The sequence below is a fragment of the Coffea eugenioides genome, chromosome 11 (genome assembly GCF_003713205.1).
Source record: "Coffea eugenioides isolate CCC68of chromosome 11, Ceug_1.0, whole genome shotgun sequence".
Lineage (NCBI taxonomy): Eukaryota > Viridiplantae > Streptophyta > Magnoliopsida > Gentianales > Rubiaceae > Coffea > Coffea eugenioides.
In genome coordinates, this window is record NC_040045.1 from 32,540,136 (window position 1) to 32,562,699 (window position 22,564).

The following is a 22,564-nucleotide window of genomic DNA, read 5'->3' on the forward strand; positions in this document are numbered from 1 at the left end:
ATATCTCTCACGAGTTTTGGAATTGAAAATTCAAGACGAGAGCGATAACAAGGAAGAATTTGAGTCTTTGTTAAAGAATCTTGAATAGCATGAAGAGAAATACAAACCGAACTTAGAAAAAATAGAAATCATTAATATTGGCACTGGGGTCAACGTCAAGAAAATAAAAATTAGCATTCATTGACAGGTGCCGAACCTGTGCAATAATAATAAAAACCTAACTACCACTAAACGTAGGCAATAATTAATCATAGGTACTGGAGCAGAGACTCTAAGTGTGCAATGGGTTACTTGATTCACGCTATTCCTTAAGAGTTTGCTTAATCCGATATACCAGAATTAATTAATTGATAAAATTTATTAACTAGTAGACAGTGGCAAGCAGGGTCGTCTCCTCAGGAACTGGGGATATTTGTCTCTTTGCAGTTCCAATTGATAAAATGGGGGGTTTTATCGAAATAAAGCTAAAAATGATTAAGCAATTCACTAAAACAAATTATTAACTAGCACGAATGTAAACAAGAATTAAATCAAGAATAGATAAATTCTAGTCAAGAATACAGCTACTCAGACACAGTTCACTCACCCGATTATTGATACAAGGGAGGTTCTCTTAATTTATTAATAGGCTAGTTATAATCGCCGACGAACTCTAACAACCAATTTTTCCTTAATTTATTGATAACCAAGGTACGACCATTGATTACCCCTAACCAGAAAATACTCCTAGATACGACCGTAGGAATTAATTTTCCAATTGCATTAAGAATTAGAAAAATCTAACCCCAATCAATAACACGCTACGAGGGTTACTTAAATTAGATTGCACATTTCCCTAGTGTGTAAACACGCCAGTTGTCACTAATATTAATCAATCAAATAATTACGAATTTAATTAACTAATTTGGCAATAGATTAATAAGTTGCATTGAACATCGGGCCCTTGACATTCAATTAACAAAATAATCCCACGAAATTCAAATAGACAACGTGCAAATATTAACAAATTAAGGAACGCGTGAAAACTAATTAGATCTCACAGATATTCGGGATTGCGCCGTCGAATTGATCCTTGACTAGATGAAAGGTTTAGCCACGCCTCATGAGAAACTCGCCACACAATTCAATTGAGTTCAAAAACATCATATTTCTTCGCTAATAATCAAGAAGCCAAAGCCGTTTTTCTATTCGGGACTATTGTCAAACACAAGGCACGCGTGAAAAGAAAAAGAAAAAAAAACTAAAACATTCCTCAAAAGCTATCCTAGCCTCTGTACGTTTGTTTCTAAATAATTGACTAATGCTTCCTATCTCCGTGGTCCCCGCCGAATTGAGAGTAAAAGTACCAAAAGTGAGGCCCTCCGAATTTCCTCTTGTTTCCTCTTGCTAGTAGGACTCTCGTACCAGCCACTCTTCATCAGCCAAAAGCAAGAGGAAATCCGTTTCTTCCTTCCTTGTGGGCCAGGTCTGTTGAGCTTTTAGGAGTCTTAATTTTCTCCAGAAAGCCCCTCCTTTTTTATATTTTTCTGTTCCACTCCCTGAAATTGAGTCCAGATACCAAATATGAGTAGATGTTAACAATTAATATAATACTTGGCATGGACAAAGGGAAAATTAATAATAAAATTGCTAACAATTAATACCTTATTAATTTTCCCTACACCTGAACCATGCTTGCCCTCAAGTATGAGCACAGTAATCAAACACCAAACATTGACAATGACTATTGCTCCAACTATCATAATGCCAAGATACCAAGAAAAACATATATCAAGCATCATAGGTCAAGATCCAAGAAAAATCACCCCAGTTAGTTTCTAAATCACCAACTCCTTCAAATTAAAGCAAACTAATCTAAGAAAAGGGAATGGTTGCTCACATTCATAAGCAAATGGTCCAACTATTAACCAAAATCTCAATATTAAATTCACAAATCGGCAAGCTGACTTTTTCACACACTAAAACGATCTTCGCCTTTTTATCACGTTTTTCTACTTTTCTCTTTTTTTTCTTTTTTTTTCTTTCCTATAACAATAAAAGACTTAGTCTCTAACCATTAGAGCCTTTTGACGTGAACTCCAACATTTGTTAGATGCAGGGGCTCGGTTACTCAGCTTCAATCGCTATAAGACCACGTGCTCATAGTGATCACTACTTTTTGATGCGAAAATCGACACTTTAGGTGAAGATCCCCATTTATTCAGTAGTAACCACTAGCGGAGCACAGCCAACTCTTATTTACACCCATATAGCACAATAACTAAAAAAAACACAAACATAACAGTAGTTAGCCGCATATTTTCAAACATGGAGATCTAAAGTTAATAACTGGACCAATTCACATGAAAAATGCCAACAATCATTCCCTATGCCTAGACAAGTTAACCAAAAATTAGAGGAGTCAAACAATTATTGATATTCACCAAAGAGATGTCCCTGAACTCAACCACATTAACTTGATACCCTTTTATTATTAAAACTTGGCAAGAGCAGAATTAGAGGCAATAGTCCAACATCAAAACTTGGTATTCAAATAAGAGTTGATCACAAATAAAATAAATAGACGAAAAGGAGATAAATATCAAACTAAAAACAAAGGAAAAACACCTAAAAATCGAAAACTGAAAATACTAGCATCAAAACTGATCCCCCCATACCTAAACCACACATTGGCCTCAATGTGATAATCTAACAGTAAAAGGAAGGATAAGGGCAACGGTACTTCCCTGAAGTCGTCAAAACAAGGGCGGGTCGGGCGGGAATTCAGGAGCAAGACCTGCATGGTGCATAAATGCTGCCAAATTCTGCGCCATGTTATGCAAGTTAATGTTAATGTGGGTCACTCGAGTCTCCAGTCTTTCAACTGTGTTCCGGAGTTGGAGCCAGTCGTCGGCCCTTGGGGTGGGTGGGGAAGGAGCGGAGGTAGATAGGCCGGGATTACCGCCATCAGTGGAGGAGCGGGCAAAAGATGACCGAAGGGGGGCGCGTAGCAGTCCCGGGGAAACAACCTCCCATCCGTCGTCGTCCTCCCGAACCAAACCCATTTTCTCTAGACAAGAAATGTCCAAAGGCTCCATTTGACAGGCAACATGTAAATCATGGTTAGAAAGATCAAGCACATGCAAATTAACAGCCAAATGAGTAATGTATGACCCAAGAATTAGGAGGCGATTCTTTTTAGGTAAAATAGATTTGAATTGAGAAGCGAGCCAGCACCCAAGATTAACTTTAATATTGTTATGCATGCACCAAATAAAAAAAATTCTGACTTAGACAAAACACTCGAGCTATCTCGCCTACCGGAGAAACTATAGGCCAAAAAATAGTGGATATAGCGAGACGCGGGGTCCTTCAGATAGCAACTCTTAGACAGACGAGTGTCATATTTAGCACGGTCTACGGACATATCCTTCCAACTATGTCGATAGCGGGAGAAAAAGGACTGTACGTAGTCACATGCACTCTCAGAATATTCACGAGAGTCGGCATAGGCCTGATCAATAAAACTAAGGACAAGATTGAAATCAGTAATGGAATGGTGGAACTCTTGACCCATTAGTCTAAAACGGATGACATTGGGAGTAGAAACTGTGTAACCCGTGGGGAGATCGAACTCGAATATGGCATGGAACTCCCTAATCAACTCGACAAAAACTGGACGGTCCACAATATAAGTATAGGGACGCCACCCAATGGCATCAATGAATCAGTCAAAATCGACCCAAATATTCAGAAGACCTAAGGTGGCGGCGTCCCGATAACGGCAGGGAATAATTCGCCGTTCACAACAAGCAGTATATCGCTACTTGTCGGCGGCCTTGGTGAAGTTCAAATTACCCCCAAAATGTGCAGGGTCAGAAATATGGATGCCTCTTTGCCTCCCAAGGGGAGCCCTTCTCCCAAAGGAAGAAGGATCGTGTGAGGGGTTAGAGGCGGGAATAAAGTGCTGAGGTGGAGGAGGCTGAGAAGTTCTAGGTGTCCTAGACTTAGAGGAGGATCGTGGCTTCATCATAGGTGGCCGTTATCACTCCAAACAACAAGAAACTAAAGCCACCAATAGATGCAGAAACAACATTCCATATGAGTGAACAATAGCCCCCAAGCAACAAGCAAATGCCCAATAAATATAACTAATGTCAACAATGCAAGGAACCCCGGCAAAGCAAGTAAATTGAATCAACAAGAAAATCACAGCGATGGCCTCCAACAATCACAGAGAATAACAAAATTTTGCTCACCCCAAAAGCTCAACAACTGTCACCAATTGGACAGTCAAATACACAACTCAACCTACTAAAATTAGCAAATGACCCAAGAAAATGGCACTCCAGCAACAGCAGTTCAGAAGTTGGACAGAAACAACTCAACCATAAATGTCCAGTAGTCGATTAGGCAACCAATAACACAGGAGTAACAAATATTATGTAAACTACCCTCACCAGTACCACTGGTGTACGCACAGGGAAAAATTAAATCAAATGGCCAACCCATTGCACTTGATAAATCCAAACACACCAAGCAGTACCAAAAAAAATGAGCAGAAACCAAAACGAGAAGCAAATGGCAACTAACTCCCAAATCACCCCCAAATAATGCACCAATTTTACTCAACGGGACTAGGGACAGTGCTAGTGTTCGAATAAATCAACAAATGTTTCCAATTCAAGAAATCAACAATTCAACTTAACAGCATTGAGGAAGCTCACAACAGCTACTGGAGTATCTCACGTAGCAAATGAACCACAGAGCCTTCAATGGAGCCCAAAAATTGACAACTAAGAATGCAGTAGACTAAAGGGCAACTCGAAAACAGAGGGATTCAGAGATACCTGCCCACTGTCCAACGGTGTCGTTGGTAGCAGTGGGTGACGGAAGCGGCAAGGGGCGGCGGCAGTCCGTGGGTGCGCGCGATCGTGGCTAGAAGAATAGGCGTCGGCGCGTCTCGCGGATGGAGAAGAAAAAACGCACGGGCCTGTGCGCTGGGGAGATGAGCTCGTCATGGGCTGGACGAGCGGCGTTACGGGAGAGGAAGAAGGAGCACTGGCTGCATGCGGCTGAACGAGGGGTGGCACGCACTAGCGACGGAGAGAGAGAGGGGGGGTCAGCGCTCGTCGGTGGTGGGCGGAAGTGGTTGTCGGTGAGCAAGAGAGGGCAGTCGCGCGAGGAGAGGGAGTGATGCGCGATGGCGCGTCGGCTACGGGAAAGGAGAAATGCGGCGCGCCTGATGTTTGAGGCTAGTGTAGTGCGATGGAGGGAGACAATGGCGGCGGACGCGAGCTGGTGTCGGTCGAGTGGAAAGAGGAGAGGGAAAGATTTGGGGGTTGTGGTCGAAAGTACAGAAGGAATAAGAAAAAGCATGGGCAGCGGGGAAGAAGAGGGAAAAAAGGAAGAAGAAAGAAAGAAAAGAAAGAAAAGAAGGAAAGAAAAAGAGGAAAAATAATTTTTATTTTTATTCTTGATATTTTCTTTGTTTTTGGGTTGTCAAATACAGCGTGGGTACGCCAAGATTATAAAACGTCCACTGACCTCAGGAGTCACTAACATGGCGTGGGCACATCAAGATTGCATTTCCTGCCAATGTCGCGAGATGTTGAGATTTGACCAACATGGCGCGGGCACGCCAAGATTGATAAACGTTCATTGATCTCAGGAGTCATTAACATGGCGTGGGCATGCCAAGATTGCATTTCCTGGTCACAGTGGAGGAAAATATTAGGATCGACTACCACCCAACTGAGAAACGACAAAACGAAAGAATTGAGCAACAAAAAACAACAAAGAAAACAATATTTGGATTGCCTCCCAAAAGAGCGCCTTTCTTTAATATTTTTGGCTCGACATAGTCCGAAATTTGCTTAAACTAAGCAAATCGGGTCTTCCAGTTGCACCATCTCCACCCGTTCAATTAGAAACCCTTCATAATACGGCTTGAGACGGTGACCATTCACTACAAATTTCTTTTTCGTTTTCAAACTCTGGATCTCTACTGCATCATAATGAAAAATATTAGTCATAACAAAAAAACCAATCTAACGAGAACGTAATTTGCTTGGAAATAGTTTCAATTTCGAGTGGTACAGTAGAACTTTTTGCCCGCAGATAAATGTCTTCCTAGAGATCTGTTGGTCATGAAATATCTTATTCTTCTCCTTATAAATCACCGCATTCTCGTATGCTTCATTTCGAATATCCTCCAATTCTTGTAATTGCAATTTTTTTTGAATTCTGCCCTCCTCGATATCCATATTACATTGCTTGACCGCTCAAAATGCTCTATGCACGAATTCGACCGGGAGGTGACATGACTTCCCAAATACCAACCGGTAAGGGAACATTTCAATGGGTTCTTTTACACCGTCCTATATGCCCATAGTGCATCCTCCAACTTGATACTCCAATTCTTCCTATCGAGCCGGACCAACTTCTCTAGAATTGACTTGATCTCTCGGTTCGATGCTTCCACCTGACCATTTGTTTGTGGGTTGTAGGATGTTGAGATTTTGTGCAAAACACCGTATTTCCTGAAAACTGTAGCAATCGTCTTGTTACAGAAATGACTACCTAGATCACCGATAATTGCTCGCGGCATCCCAAAACGGACAAAAATGTTAGATTTGACGAATTCTGCAATCACTTTGGAATCGTTAGTGTGGGTGGCCTTTGCTTCCACCCACTTCGAAACATAATCTACTGCGAGCAATATATACAAAAAATCAAAAGACGAAGGAAAAGGACCCATAAAGTAATACTCCAAACATCAAAAATTTTAACAAAAATCATTAGGGTTTGAGTCATTTGATCTCTACAAGAAATATTACTTACTCGTTGACACTTATCATAAGACTTACAAAATGAGTAGGTGTCCTTGAAGAGGGTCAGCCAATAGAATCCGCTCTCCGGCACTTTACGAGTCATTCTCTTTGGTTCAAAGTGACCTCCACACGTAAAAGAGTGACAATAGATTAGTATAGATTATAATTCATCCTCACCTACACATCTTCTGATGATTTGGTCGGCACCCTGCTTCTAGAGGTAAGGATCATCTCAAATGTAAGACTTTGCATCACTTCTCAGCTTGTTCCTCTTTGTCTTAGGCCATCATGTGGGGAACTTGTCAGTGACTAGAAAATTAACAATATTTGCATACCAAGGCAAAGATAAATTAATAGAAAATAAGTACTCATCGGAGAATGCTTCTCTCAGTGGGAGGTCGTCTTCGACGAGTTGCACTCGACTCAAGTGATCTGCTACCAGGTTCTCTGCCCCTTTCTTATCTCGGATCTTCAGATCAAACTCTTGTAGCAATAATATCCACCGTATCAGCCATGGTTTCGCCTCTTTCCTGGTCAACAGATACTGCAAAACTGCATGATCAGAGAAGATAATAACTTTAGCGCCTAGTAAGTAAGACCGAAATTTCTCTAAAGCAAAGACAACCGCCAAAAGTTCCTTTTCGGTGGTTGAATAGTTCAATTGAGCTCTGTTCAAAACTCAAGATACGTAGTAGATGGCGTGAGCTGCCTTTCCCACTCTTTGACCCAGCACCACGCCCACTGCATAGTTGTTGGCATCACACATGATCTCGAACGGCAGGTTTCAGTCGGGCGGTTGGATAATGGGTAAGGAGGTCAATAGCTCTTTCAACCTGTCAAATGCCCTCTTACATGCTTCATCGAACTCGAAGAACACCTTTTTTTGCAAAAGTTGGAACAGAGGTGCTCCAATTTTCAAAAAATCTTTAGTATATCTTCTGTAGAAACCTGCGTGACCCAAAAAAGAACGCACCTCCCGCACGCTTGCGGGGTAAGGTAAAGTAGATATAACATCTACTTTTGCCTTATCAAGTTCAATGCCTCTAGATTACACTACATGACCCAAAACTATCCCGTGTTCGACCATAAAGTGACATTTTTTCTAATTAAGTACGAGATTAGTTTCTATACACCTTACTAAGATTAATTTCAGGTTATCCAGACAATTATCAAAACTTTCACCATACACACTAAAATCGTCCATGAAAATCTCAATAATCTTTTCAACATACTCTGAAAAGATACTTACCATGCATCTTTGGAGGTAACAGGTGCATTGCACAACTCAAATGGCATCATTTGGTATGCAAACGTTCCGAACGGGCACATGAAGGTGGTCTTCTTCTAGTTCTCGGGTGCGATAGTAATCTGAAAATAACCTGAAAATCCATCCAAAAAATAATAGTAAGCTCGACATGCTAATCGCTCTACCATCTGATCAATGAAAGGATGGAAAAAATGATCATTTTTCGTGACGGCGTTCAACTTTCGATAATCGATACACTGCCACCACCCGCTGGGCTTTTGAACTGGTACGAACTCACCCTCTTGGTTTGACTCCACCGTCACTCCTGCCTTCTTCGGAACCACTTGTACTGGATTCACCCATGAGCTGTCTGATATTACAAATATAATTTCGACGTCCAGCAGCTTTAAGATTTCTTTCTTCACGACCTCCATCATCATCGGATTCAGTCGCCTTTGAGCCTGCCAAACAGGTTTAGCACCCTCCTCGAGTCGAATCCGATGCATGCACACCACGGGACTAATTTTCTTAATATCGGTGATGGTCCATCCTATCGCCTGTTTATGTTCCCGCAGCACTCGAAATAGTTTGTCTTCTTGAACTTCTGATAAGCTCGCGGAGATGATCACCGGGAGTGTCTCCCCCTCACCCAAGTATGCATATTTCAGGTGTTTTGGCAAGAGTTCAACTCTAAAACAGGTGCCTACACCACAGATGGAAGTAGCCTTTGATGAGGTTCAGGTATAAAAATGGGTGCGAGATCATACCTTGTTCTTGTAGGCGGTAACGTTCGCAATAATCCAATCACACATTTGACCTCTTCGCTCAACTCCACCCCAGAGGTCGTCGTTGACTCGAGATGCGTGGTCAAGGCGACTTCCAACTCATCCCTGTCTTCAATTTCAAAAACTTCTTGTACAGTAAGGTCAATAATATTTATAGAAAAAATATAACTAGCATGTGATTCTGAAGGATATTTTATGGTTTCAAAAATGTTAAAATGAACAATCTCACTATCAAATTTCATAGACATGGTGCCCTTATTAACATCAATTTTGGTTCGAGTTGTGCTCAAGAAGGGTTTATCTAACAGTAAAGGTGATGGGTCGTAGGAGTGTTCATCATCCATGTCAAACACATAAAAATCAACGGGAAAGAACAATTTATTAATTTTTACTAAAACATCCTCAACCAACCCATCAGGATATACATTGGTTCGATCAGCCAATTGGATTATTATTCCCGTGTCTTTCAAAGGACCAAAGTTCAAAGAAACATATATGGATTTTGACATGACATTAATTGAATCTCCTAGATCCAACATGGCCCTACCAATCAACGTATTACCTATTCTACAGGGAATAGTAAACATACCTGGGTCCCCGCATTTCTGTGAAAGCTTCCTTTGTAAGATTACTGACACGTTCTCCCCCACTATAACTCGTTCATCTCCTTTTAACTGTTTTCGGTTGACACACAAGTCCTTCAAAAATTTTGCATATTTGAGTACCTATTTGATTGCATCCAGCAGGGGTATGTTGATCTCCACCTTGCGAAAAATCTCTTGGACCTCTTTCTCCTTGTCCTGTTTCTTTGATTTTTCCAATCTGTTAGGAAAAGGAGGTGGATTAGTTTTAACTGTAATGATTGGATCCGAGGTTACCTTTGGATCTTTGGTGTCTCTGCCCTCCTCTTTCAACTCTTTCTCAATTCGTTTCTCGTCCTTGTCCTTAGGAATCACCGGGTCAGGTCCGTGGACCTCCTTGCCACTCCTCAAGGTCATGGCGCTCACATTCTTTGGGTTCAACTCAGGTTGAGATGGCAACTTCCCTTGAACCTGGGACTCCAAACGGTTGATCGTGATGGTCATTTGATTCATTTGATTTTGCAATGATTGCACTGTCCCAGTTGATTTCTCATACTTTACAGGTCTGAATCCGTCTTTTGTTGATTCGCAAGTAGTTGCTTCATCATCTCTTCCATGGACGGACTTGAGTTCGAAGGGGGTGGTGGTGGGCGAGGTTGGTACTGCTGCTGGTACCCTTGCTGCCTATTTGGTACGAAATTGGACTGCATGTTCCCTCCATATCTAAGGTTGGGATGATCTCTCCAACTAGGATTGTTGGTGTTTGAGTAAGGATCGTACTGCTTTCTTGGTGCGGGCTCATGACCAGCCATGTTCACCTGTTCTGCAGTTTCTTCCTGAACCAGTGAACACATCTCCGTAGAATGACCCACGGCAGTGCATACCCCACATACTTTGGCTTGTAAGGCACTTCCTACGGCTAGTTGTCGCACGAAAGATGTCAATTCAGAGAGTTGCTGTTGTATAGAGGATGTTTCTACCTCATTCACCTTACGCATCGGGATGTCCTCTCTTAAACCAAACTGTTGTGAGTTCTCAGCCATCCCTTCAATCAACTCCCATGCTACCCGAGGAGTCTTATTCACTAACGCCCCTCCACTTGCAGCATCGATTATGCTCCTGTCCCTGAAGAGTAACCCCTCATAGAAATATTGGATGAGCAGTTGCTCACTTATCTGATGCTGAGGGCATTTGATGCACAACTTCTTAAACCTCTCCCAGTACTCATAGAGGGACTCACTTGGGTGTTGTTTGATACCGCATATCTCTTTCCTTAGGTTTGCAGATCGAAACACCGAAAAGTACTTGTCCAAGAATTTTTTCTTCAGCTGATCCCACATGGTGATACTACCTAGTGGTAGGTAGTACAACCACTCTTTCGTGGAGTCTTTCAAAGAGAAGGGAAAGGCTCTCATTTTTATCTGCTCTTCTGTAATTCTCGGAGGCTTCATACTGTTGCAAACAACATCGAATTCTTGCAAGTACTTAAAGGGCTCCTCACCTGGTAAACCATGGAAAAATGGTAAGAGATGAATTATGCCAGATTTTAACTCAAAAGATGTGTTATCATTTAAACTTGAAAAAGTAATGCACAAAGGCTGTTGAGTTAAATCAGGAGCAGCGAACCCCCTTAATGTTCGTGCATTTGCCATGGTAACTTCCTCTTAGTCTGAATCACTCGAATGGTCACCCCGCAAATTTATTGACTCCATCTCTGGATCCAGTCCTTAAGGTGCAACACTAGGTTGCTCCTCTCTGAGCTATCTAGTTTCTTTCCTAGTTCGGCGTGCAGTCTTCTCTACTTCAGGATCGAAAATTAATTCGCCTGTACGAGAAGAACGAGCCATAAACTAGAAAAAATCAGCCAATTGGATTATTATTCCCGTGTCTTTCAAAGGACCAAAGTTCAAAGAAACATATATGGATTTTGACATGACATTAATTGAATCTCCTAGATCCAACATGGCCCTACCAATCAACGTATTACCTATTCTACAGGGAATAGTAAACATACCTGGGTCCCCGCATTTCTGTGAAAGCTTCCTTTGTAAGATTACTGACACGTTCTCCCCCACTATAACTCGTTCATCTCCTTTTAACTGTTTTCGGTTGACACACAAGTCCTTCAAAAATTTTGCATATTTGAGTACCTATTTGATTGCATCCAGCAGGGGTATGTTGATCTCCACCTTGCGAAAAATCTCTTGGACCTCTTTCTCCTTGTCCTGTTTCTTTGATTTTTCCAATCTGTTAGGAAAAGGAGGTGGATTAGTTTTAACTGTAATGATTGGATCCGAGGTTACCTTTGGATCTTTGGTGTCTCTGCCCTCCTCTTTCAACTCTTTCTCAATTCGTTTCTCGTCCTTGTCCTTAGGAATCACCGGGTCAGGTCCGTGGACCTCCTTGCCACTCCTCAAGGTCATGGCGCTCACATTCTTTGGGTTCAACTCAGGTTGAGATGGCAACTTCCCTTGAACCTGGGACTCCAAACGGTTGATCGTGATGGTCATTTGATTCATTTGATTTTGCAATGATTGCACTGTCCCAGTTGATTTCTCATACTTTACAGGTCTGAATCCGTCTTTTGTTGATTCGCAAGTAGTTGCTTCATCATCTCTTCCATGGACGGACTTGAGTTCGAAGGGGGTGGTGGTGGGCGAGGTTGGTACTGCTGCTGGTACCCTTGCTGCCTATTTGGTACGAAATTGGACTGCATGTTCCCTCCATATCTAAGGTTGGGATGATCTCTCCAACTAGGATTGTTGGTGTTTGAGTAAGGATCGTACTGCTTTCTTGGTGCGGGCTCATGACCAGCCATGTTCACCTGTTCTGCAGTTTCTTCCTGAACCAGTGAACACATCTCCGTAGAATGACCCACGGCAGTGCATACCCCACATACTTTGGCTTGTAAGGCACTTCCTACGGCTAGTTGTCGCACGAAAGATGTCAATTCAGAGAGTTGCTGTTGTATAGAGGATGTTTCTACCTCATTCACCTTACGCATCGGGATGTCCTCTCTTAAACCAAACTGTTGTGAGTTCTCAGCCATCCCTTCAATCAACTCCCATGCTACCCGAGGAGTCTTATTCACTAACGCCCCTCCACTTGCAGCATCGATTATGCTCCTGTCCCTGAAGAGTAACCCCTCATAGAAATATTGGATGAGCAGTTGCTCACTTATCTGATGCTGAGGGCATTTGATGCACAACTTCTTAAACCTCTCCCAGTACTCATAGAGGGACTCACTTGGGTGTTGTTTGATACCGCATATCTCTTTCCTTAGGTTTGCAGATCGAAACACCGAAAAGTACTTGTCCAAGAATTTTTTCTTCAGCTGATCCCACATGGTGATACTACCTAGTGGTAGGTAGTACAACCACTCTTTCGTGGAGTCTTTCAAAGAGAAGGGAAAGGCTCTCATTTTTATCTGCTCTTCTGTAATTCTCGGAGGCTTCATACTGTTGCAAACAACATCGAATTCTTGCAAGTACTTAAAGGGCTCCTCACCTGGTAAACCATGGAAAAATGGTAAGAGATGAATTATGCCAGATTTTAACTCAAAAGATGTGTTATCATTTAAACTTGAAAAAGTAATGCACAAAGGCTGTTGAGTTAAATCAGGAGCAGCGAACCCCCTTAATGTTCGTGCATTTGCCATGGTAACTTCCTCTTAGTCTGAATCACTCGAATGGTCACCCCGCAAATTTATTGACTCCATCTCTGGATCCAGTCCTTAAGGTGCAACACTAGGTTGCTCCTCTCTGAGCTATCTAGTTTCTTTCCTAGTTCGGCGTGCAGTCTTCTCTACTTCAGGATCGAAAATTAATTCGCCTGTACGAGAAGAACGAGCCATAAACTAGAAAAAATACTAGAAAATTAGAGCAAAAACAAAACAAAAGAAAAAAGAGCCCAAAAAGAAATAAATAACTAACGCCGATCCCCGACAACGGCGCTAAAAATTGACAGGTGCCGAACCTGTGCAATAATAATAAAAACCTAACTACTACTAAACGCAGGCAATAATTAATCCTAGATACTGGAATAGGAACTCTAGATATGCAATGGATTACTTGATTCACCATGTTCCCGAAAATTTTGCTGAATCCGATATATCAAAATTAATTAATTGACAAAATTTATTAACTAGTAGACAGTGATAAATAGGGTCGTCTCCTCAGGGATTGGGGATATTTGTCTCTTTAAAGTTCCAATTGATAAAAGGGGGGTTTTATCGGAATAAAGCTAAAAATGATTAAGCAATTCACTAAAACGAATAATTAACTAGCACGAATGTAAACAGGAATTAAATCAAGAATAGATAAATTCTAATCAAGGATACAGCTACTCAGACACAGTCCACTCACCCGATCATTGATGCAAGGGAGGTTCACTTAATTTATTAATAGGCTAGTTATAGTCGCCGACGAACTCTAACGATCAATTTTTTCTTAATTTATTGATAACCAAGGTACGACCATTGGTTACCCCTAACTAGAAAATACTCCTAGGTACGACCGTAGGAATGAATTTTCCAATTGCATTAAGAATTAGAAAAATCTAACCCCAATTAATAACACGCTACGAGAGTTGCTTAAATTAGATTGCACGTTTCCCTAGTGTGTAAACACGCCAGTTGCCACTAATATTAATCAATCAAATAATTACTGATTTAATTGACTAATTTGGAAATAGATTAATAAGTTGCATTGAACATCGGACCCTTGACATCCAATTAACAAAATAATCCCACGAAAATTCAAATAGACAATGTGCAAATATTAACAAATTAAGGAACACGTGAAAATTAATTAGATCTCACAGATATTTGGAATTGCGCCGTCCCGTTCATCCTTGACTAGATGAAAGGTTTAGCCACGCCTCATGAGAAACTCGCCACGCAATTCAATTGAGTTCAAAAACATCATATTTTTTCGCTAATAATCAAGAAGCCAAAGCCGTTTTTCTATTCGGAACTATTGTCGAACACAAGGCACGCGTGAAAAGAAAAAGAAAGAAACCTAAAACATTCCTCAAAAGCTATCCTACCCTCTGTACGTTTGTTTCTAAATAATTGACTAATGTTTCCTATCTCCGTGGTCCCCGCCGAATTGAGAGTAAAAGTACCAAAAATGAGGCCCTCCGAATTTCTTCTTGTTTCCTCTTGCTAGTAGGACTCTCGTACCAGCCACTCTTCATCAGCCAAAAGCAAGAGGAAATCCGTTTCTTCCTTCCTTATGGGCCAGGTCTGTTGAGCTTTTAGGAGTCTCAATTTTCTCCAGAAAGTCCCTCCTTTTTTGTACTTTTCTGTTCCACTCCCTGAAATTGAGTCCAGATATCAAATATGAGTAGATGTTAACAATTAACATAATATTTGGCAGGGACAAAAGGAAATTAATAATAAAATTGCTAACAATTAATACTCTATCATTCATTTGAATAAGAAGCAGGAAAAGTGTTACAAGAAAAAGGGCAAGCCACGACTATTCGAAAAATGAGATAAAGTATTGAAATGGATTTTGTCAGTACAAGAGGAAGCCAAAGGCAAGTTTGCAACAAGTTGGCAGGGCCCTTTTATTGTCAAGAAAATATTGCTTGGTGGAGCATTTGTTCTCGCAGAAATGGATGGACAAGTTTTTCCTTAGCCGATCAATTCAGATACGTGGAAGAAATTCTTCATCTGATAAATGGAAGTTTCCTTTCAGGATTAATGCGAGGAATGGAATGAAAGTCAGGCCTTCTTCCTTCCCAATTAAACATTTTATCCCTAGTTATCCCTTTTTGAACTTTCAGAATAAATTACTTCGTTTGACAACTCCTGAGAATCGCAAACTCCACACTGGGGCAAGTTTAAATTGGAAAGAAAAGTTTCAAGAGGTGAAAAATGTTAGAAGAACGAAAGAAAATAAACAAAAGAAAACCTCAATTAAAAATAGATTGGAACAAATTTTGAAAATTTCAAAAAATGAATGAAAAAAAAGAGAACCTCAGTTGAGAATAAATTGAGACAAGTTTTGATTTAACCCTAAAATAGGGTTGGCGTAACAATGCGATTTCAGATCATTTAAACCACTTTTGAAAATCCGCCTTCAAGCCTTAATCTTTTCTTAGCACCTCACCAGAACCCATTACAAAAACTGAAAGTCCTAACTTCCGTTCTTTGCATCATTTCTTTCAGGAAATTTTCTAAATCACATGACAAATAATGTTAATACACCTTCACCAATTTTACAAGGGAAGGATTGTCGCATTGATATCATCATTTCTTAAAACACATTTCTGAGTTGATAAGGGCTATCGATAGGATTTGTTCATCAGATGAAAACCCAAAATGGCACCTTTAAAAAGAAAAAAAAAAAGAAAGAAAACAGGAAAAAGAAAAAAGAAAAAAGAAGAAAAGAAAAAATGGAAAATGGAAAAATGAGAAAAAGAAAATAAAAAGGTGGAGTGGTAGCCTTAGTGAAAACCCGAAATGGCGCTAAGGTAAGGTTTTATAAGGAGAGGTGAGCTTGGAATGAAATGGCTGGAGACTCAGTTCATTAAAATTTCTCTTCACATTGTGATTCTGTTGCCAACATTGAACTTCGGAGGAACGATATCCAAAGGGTCAAACGTGACATTTTGTTCGAGAATCAAAGCGTTTTGGTTCATCAAACATAAATTTTTATGTGTATGGCTTCATTTCTCTAAAATTAATTTTCTATCAATAAAGGTCAATCGTTGCTTTCATATTACTTGAATTTTCATCATTTTTGTGTAAATAAAATATTTTTCTTGTGTTTTATGGTCTCATTTATCTCTTTGGGTTTATCAAATGACAATTCCTCTGATTTATTGAAATTGCCTGTGTGACGACCCCACCTCCCCCTAGGGCGAACCAGAGGGTTCGGCGGACCGCCTGCCCAACTCTCGCCAGGACTCACTCACTCACTGCAACCTCAATTAGACTACAATATAAATCTCAAATATTACATCAAATTTTCCAAGAATTACATATCATAAGTGAAGCGGAAACTAATTCTAAGCGTGGAACGTACGCATACATCCACTTAAATTCCATACAGTCACACTAGCCCAACTATTACACAAAATAAATCCCAATCTAAATTGTACAAGATATATGCCATCCAGTTACACAAATAATGTAATACAAGTACTTCCTTTGCCTCGATCCCTGTGGGGATAAGAAAACATTTGGGGTGAGCTAGAAACTCAGTGAGTGAACAATAAAATCCAGAAATCAAATAAGCTTTACAATAATGCATGTAAATGATGTCATGAATCAGTGTTCAAAGATACGTATATTGCTCTTTGGAGCCAGTGAAATCCTTGTACTTAAATATCCAACGCTTCCTTAGATCAAGTAATAGATAAACAGAAATAAGGAGCCATCATGCTCCAAAGAATGCGTAAACAGTAATGGAGACGTTGGTTCTAAGCACAAGATCTTCCCAAAAACTCATCGGAGCCAAAATGTCATGGCACACACACATACACAATGATATGCACTCGTGTAATCAATGCAAGAATTATTTCAAAAGTAACTTTTGGGAAGTAGTTGAGAGATCACTCACCAACCACAGCGCAGGAACTATTCATCATACCTCATTGTCATGCTCAAGTCCAAGTCCTAGATTACAATGATCATGTCAAGCAAAAGAAAGTCTAAAACCAACAAGTTCCTATCACCTTTTTGGCATTTTATTCACAAGTAAAGCTACACTTAACCACTTGAAGCGAATCTTATGGCGTTACAAAGCTAAGACGTATCCCAACATTTCCTATGTAGACCTCCAAAACCAAATCATACATTTTCAGGGTCAAAACCCGAAATGTTTTGCAGGTAACCAGCTAACTCATGTATCTACAAGTTCCATGTTTTGAGCAAGGGCCGATTCAGTCTCTTTCAAGGTCAAACGTACGTGCAAAAACAGGACAGATTATATGCACACATAAGTGAAACGGCTATACCATAGCAACTTATAACTTAAACGATCGAATACAGTCGAAAATGGTCAAGAATGACGTTAAGGTCAACAGAATGTCGAAATTGGCCGAAACGGCTGGAATAGTAACAAAATAACAAAAATAATCCTAAACGGTCCAAAATGGCTAAAACGGTTGAGAATTGCACGCGCGCGTGCGCGAAAATGCAAATGATACAACATGGGTTACACGATCTTTGACCATAACTGGAGCCATAGTCAATTGCGCTTCTTAAGCTCTTGGAAACTACTTGAAAATAACATTTGAGTCGATAGTGCAAGGAAAACGAGTTTACATTGGTCATTATGTCTTTTCCTCAAGGGTACAAGTTCGGCTAGGCTTTAATGTATAACCCTCGAACCAAGATAGCCAAAGCCCTGGGTGGTTCAAGTAATACTCATATCAACTTTACCCAAGTCGCAAGTGTATTTTCCTAGTCCTCGAGCGTAAATTTGGACAGCATGCCCTTTGTATTTTCCTATTTTCCAGCCATTTAGGCTTCATTCCTTACTCAATCCAACCCAAAGTCACCTATAACATAATTTCAGTTCAATAGTCATTCCATAGGCTCAAAACAATGCAGGAACAAAATTTAAGCTAAAATCAAGTGCGGAAACAAAGCTTATAGAAGACAGATTTGATGGGTTTTTCCGGAACAGGCACATCCGAGGCTACGCTTATCGGATTGAAGCGAAACTTATGCTATTTCGAAGTTAAGACACAGGGCTACAATGTTCATGAAGATCACTTAGTCAAATTTTCAATGTAACCTGATCAAATTCCCAACTCACATAACCTGGTTTCAACTATTTGGCTAATCAACCGCACTGCATTCAAGTGACCATATCTTAGTCTACCGAGGTCCGTTTAAGACGTTCTTGGTGACGTTTCAAAGCTAAAATAGGGTACTAAAACTTTCATGTTTTGGACAAAGACTAAAACTGAACGGATTACAGTGAATAAATACAACCAACAAGACTAAACTGTCCACGCGGAATTCTGGAAGGTGACCTAGATCAGCGAGGGTATTTTCATCTTTTCACAGTCTACATAGCTCCGATTGGGCTGAAATTTTGTAGGCAACTATAAAATACCATTCTATACAACTTTCATGTTTTAACCTAAGGCCAATTCGGCCTCTAACATGAGGCTACAAAACCGGACAGAAAAGAGGGCAAAATTTTCCAGATTCTGGAATTTTTGGTATTTAATGGAACTTTCTCAAATTTCTTGTTCTAATCACTACCAAAGCCCCTTATATAACCTTAATTACAACATATATTAACCATACACTAAGTTTGGCAGCAAATCATCAAACCCCAATTCATGTGTCTACAAGGAAAATAATACCCAATACATGCTAACAACCGTTAATCACCACAAATTTTTGAGTTGCTAAGCTAATTTAAACAAGATTGAAAGTAAGAATTAGGGAAATCAGCTTCCTTACCTTGATTAGTGTCCAGCAAGTGTAACCCTAGCTTTCCCTTTCCAAAATCTCACCAATACTTCACTAACTAAACACTCAAATGTGAGTTTAATCGGTTTATTTTCTTTGTTTCTTACTTTGTAGCTAGAAATCAAGAGGTAGGATGGTGTTTTCTTCTTGCTCTCTCTCATTCTCTTTGGTTCAGCCAGCTGCTGGAAAAATGAAGAGGAAAGTGCAAAAAATTGGTTTAAGAAGGTTAGTTGCTCACTTGGCCAAGTAACTCTAGGATGGCGACAAGTGTCGCCACCTCCACCTTTCATTTTTCTCTTTCTTTCCTTGCTATTTCTAGCCTCTAATTTTCGGTCAAACAAGCTGACAATTAAGAGGATATTTTGCTCAAATATCAATAAACTTATAGGGTAAGAAAGTGGTGGTCAAGTGGTGCGTTCAAATGGTAGTGCGCGGGACCCGCCGGTTCGCGCCATTTTTCTTAAAAACACACATACTAGGGTTTTTACTTCCTATTCACCAACCTTATATCATTGCTCCTAATCACATATTATTTCTCACTTAAAAGCCACTTTTAATCACCAAATTTGATCCTTGTTCCGTACCGAAAATTCATCCGGCGAAAATCGCAAAAACCCTAATTTTGCTCCAATCTTGAAACCGAAGAGTGAAACCCTACTTTCTAGGTTTATTTACACTTATTGTGGAATAATTGGGTAGTAGGGCTTCAATAAATAGTAATTTCCAAATAAAAGGAATTTTAAGAAAATGTGCGAGATTTTACAATTCCAGTGATTACAATTAGGGTTTCGATTCAAAATGAGAGATTTAAGTAACCTGGTTAGTCACAAGTAAACTAGGGTTTTTTTTTCAACAAAATAGTGTCTCGAAAATATATAAAAATTTTCGGCTTCTCACACTTATTCTTTCGGGCGTTACAGCCTGGATACCAAATGTCATACTTTATTAGCGTTGAAAATGAACAAAACTTGATATAGTTCACAGATCAAGGTTGGGTTTTACAGCATCGAGGGGAAAGTATCAAAATACACATATTTACACGTTTCTTGAAAGTTAGACAGGTCGAATGGTGATGACATTATTTATTTTTCTCTTGCAGGTCCATACGTGTTTCGAATAGCAAAATTGGGGTAAATTTTTTATATAATGTCGCCCAAGAATTGAATATTCATGGTTTGGACCGAGAAAGAGGTGAACCAAAGTCTTAAGGAGAAACAACAATACCATAATGCAAATCAAATGATCGGTTGCACAATAATTTGTTAAAACTGGGGCAAATTATTTTTGAAAAGATTCTTTCGATAAAAAAAAAATCAAATTTAATTTTCTGTTAGTGAGTCTCAACGTTCACCGTGTACCCTTCTACCCCATTTCTTAGAGCGCAACCGCATCTCTCTACACATCTTTTTCTAATTATGTTAATTTACTTTGCTTGACCGTTTTATCGTATTGGATTTGGAATCTCGGCAGACTTAGGTTGTATCCCACTGACCGTTTTATCGTGATTGGATTTGGAATCTCGATAGGCTTGGGTTGTATCCCACTGACCGTTTTATCGTGTTGGATTTGGAATTTCAGCAAGATTGGATTGTATCCCACTGACCATTTTATCGTGTTGGATTTGGAATTCAGCCCATTTTATCTTGTTGGATTTGCAATCTTGGTTGGATTTGAAATCTTGGCAGGTTTGGGTTGTATTCCACTGACCGTTTTATCATGATTAGATTTAGGATCTCGACAGGCTTGGGTTGTATCCCACTAATCGTTTTATCGTGTTGGATTTGGGAATCTTGGCAGGCTTGAGTTGTATTCCACTGACCGTTTTATCATGTTGGGTTTGGGTCTTATCCCACCAATCTCGGCAGGATCGAATTTTTATCCCACTGACTGTTTTATCGTTGGGCTTGGGTCTTATCTCACCAACCTTAGCAGAATCGGGTTTTATCCCACTGACCTTTATATGTTTGCATATTTCAGCACAGCAGAATAAATATAGGTAAGTATTTGGTGCCTACGTCTTTGTCTCGAGTCTCTTCGAAACTCAGATAAAAAGGGGTAAGTTGTAGACACCAAAAATTTCATTTATGCTTTATTTTTTATTCTATTTTATTTTAATGAATTAAATGACAGTTAGTGTTATTTTTACTTATTTTATAAATTAGGTTCATTATTTTTATTTTTGCATTAAATTTTGAAAAACGAAAATTGTCACAAAAATTCAAAAATTTGTTTTTTTATCCTCTTGGATTCAATTTCTTTAAAATAAATAAAAAATTTTGCAATGCAACTTTAATTAGGAATTAACTTTGTTTGTTTATCTAAGTTGATTTTGAAAAATAAAATATAAATAATAATGAAAAAATATATAATAAAAAAGGGAAAATATGTGGATAGGTGGGGGGCTTGCATGTTGGACAAGTGATCAAAGGAGTATTAGACAAGTGTTTTGGGTTTTAGCACAACACATGTAAAGGGAGGGGGCAGGTGTCAAGACACTTGGGAAGGCAGGAAAAATTGGAAGAAAAAAAGAAACAAAAGAAAAGAAAAGAAAAGAAAAGAGCTGGCGGCTGGGGGTTGACGGAAAAAGAAGGTTTTGGGGATAGGCAAAAAGGAGGAGAAACCAAGCAAAGGAAAAAAGCAAGAAAAACTAAAGCTAAGAGAGCTTAGAAAGAGAGGCAGCTATGGAAAAACTAAAAAAAAGGCTTCAGGCAACAGAGAAGCTGAGAGGAAGAGAGGTTGAGAGAAGGGTTGAGCAAACTAGAAGAAGGGGTTTCGGCTGAGGTTTTCAAGGAAGAAAGGGAAGAGAAAAAAAAGGAAGAGAAAACCGAGAGAGGGTTTGGAGATAGAGAGAGAAAGGGAGGAAGAAAAGGAGAAAGAGGGAAAGAAAGGAGGAAAAAGGGAATCTGGGGAGGATTAGAAGAGAAAACTGAAAGAAAAACGAGAGGAAAGAGCAGCAACAACAAGAGAAAAATTTTCTAGAAAAATTTGCTATTCAAGCTGATTTTTCGCCATTTTTAGGGGGAATTTTTGCCACTAAATCAGCTCTTTCTTGGAGATTTTAGGCGATCTGAGACATCTATTGAGGCAAATCTTGAACTTTCGTTCAGGGATTTTTGCAAAATAACGTCAGGAAGATCTCCCAATTGTTACTTAAAGAGGATTGCTCGACAAGGCTGCAACTTCTGCGGCAAAAGTTCCTGATCGCGTTTCTTGGAAGCCGTACACGTTTCTGGGCAAATCTCAAGGTCACTCAACTGTGCTAGCATTCTCAGGTAAAAATGACTCTTGTTTTGTGGATTTAAACATGTTTTTATGAAAGATAAAGCAATCGGATGTGAATCTTTTGAATGTTTGCTGCTGGTTCGAGCTTTCGCTGGTTCTATGACTTTGTGTGACGCCCCCATTTCTCCCAAGGGCGAATCCATAAGCGGGTGTCCTACGGGTTTTAATACAGACCTAATATCAGCAGCAAAATTTGAACGCACAATCTTTTGTAAGAAAATTGGCCGTTGTTGCTTAATTAAGTAAATTTGTGTTAACATGCTAGCTTTACGTAGTAGATGAATATGCAGAAATGGCATAGACAAAGTTCAAAATCAAAAGCATTACACTCACCCAATTCAGACCACGAATTTACCCAAAGGGGTTATACCTATCAAGTATCAACTACAGAGCCCAGCCCCAGCTGTTCACCAGTC

At 39.8% G+C, this 22,564-nt stretch overlaps 1 protein-coding gene and 2 non-coding genes across 3 annotated transcripts; 2 read left to right on the plus strand and 1 right to left on the minus strand.

Annotated features, from left to right (window-relative positions):
• Positions 1-10,597: 10,597 nt before the first annotated feature.
• Positions 10,598-10,704, plus strand: LOC113754549. Its single transcript, XR_003465232.1, has one exon. It is a non-coding gene; the product is annotated as a small nucleolar RNA R71 (small nucleolar RNA).
• Positions 10,705-11,987: 1,283 nt separating this feature from the next.
• On the minus strand, positions 11,988-13,082 carry LOC113752296. The gene has a single exon (XM_027296417.1). The coding sequence runs from the start codon at positions 13,080-13,082 to the stop codon at positions 11,988-11,990; it is 1,095 nt and encodes a 364-aa protein (XP_027152218.1).
• LOC113754550 lies at positions 12,604-12,710 on the plus strand. Its single transcript, XR_003465233.1, has one exon. It is a non-coding gene; the product is annotated as a small nucleolar RNA R71 (small nucleolar RNA).
• Positions 13,083-22,564: the final 9,482 nt, after the last annotated feature.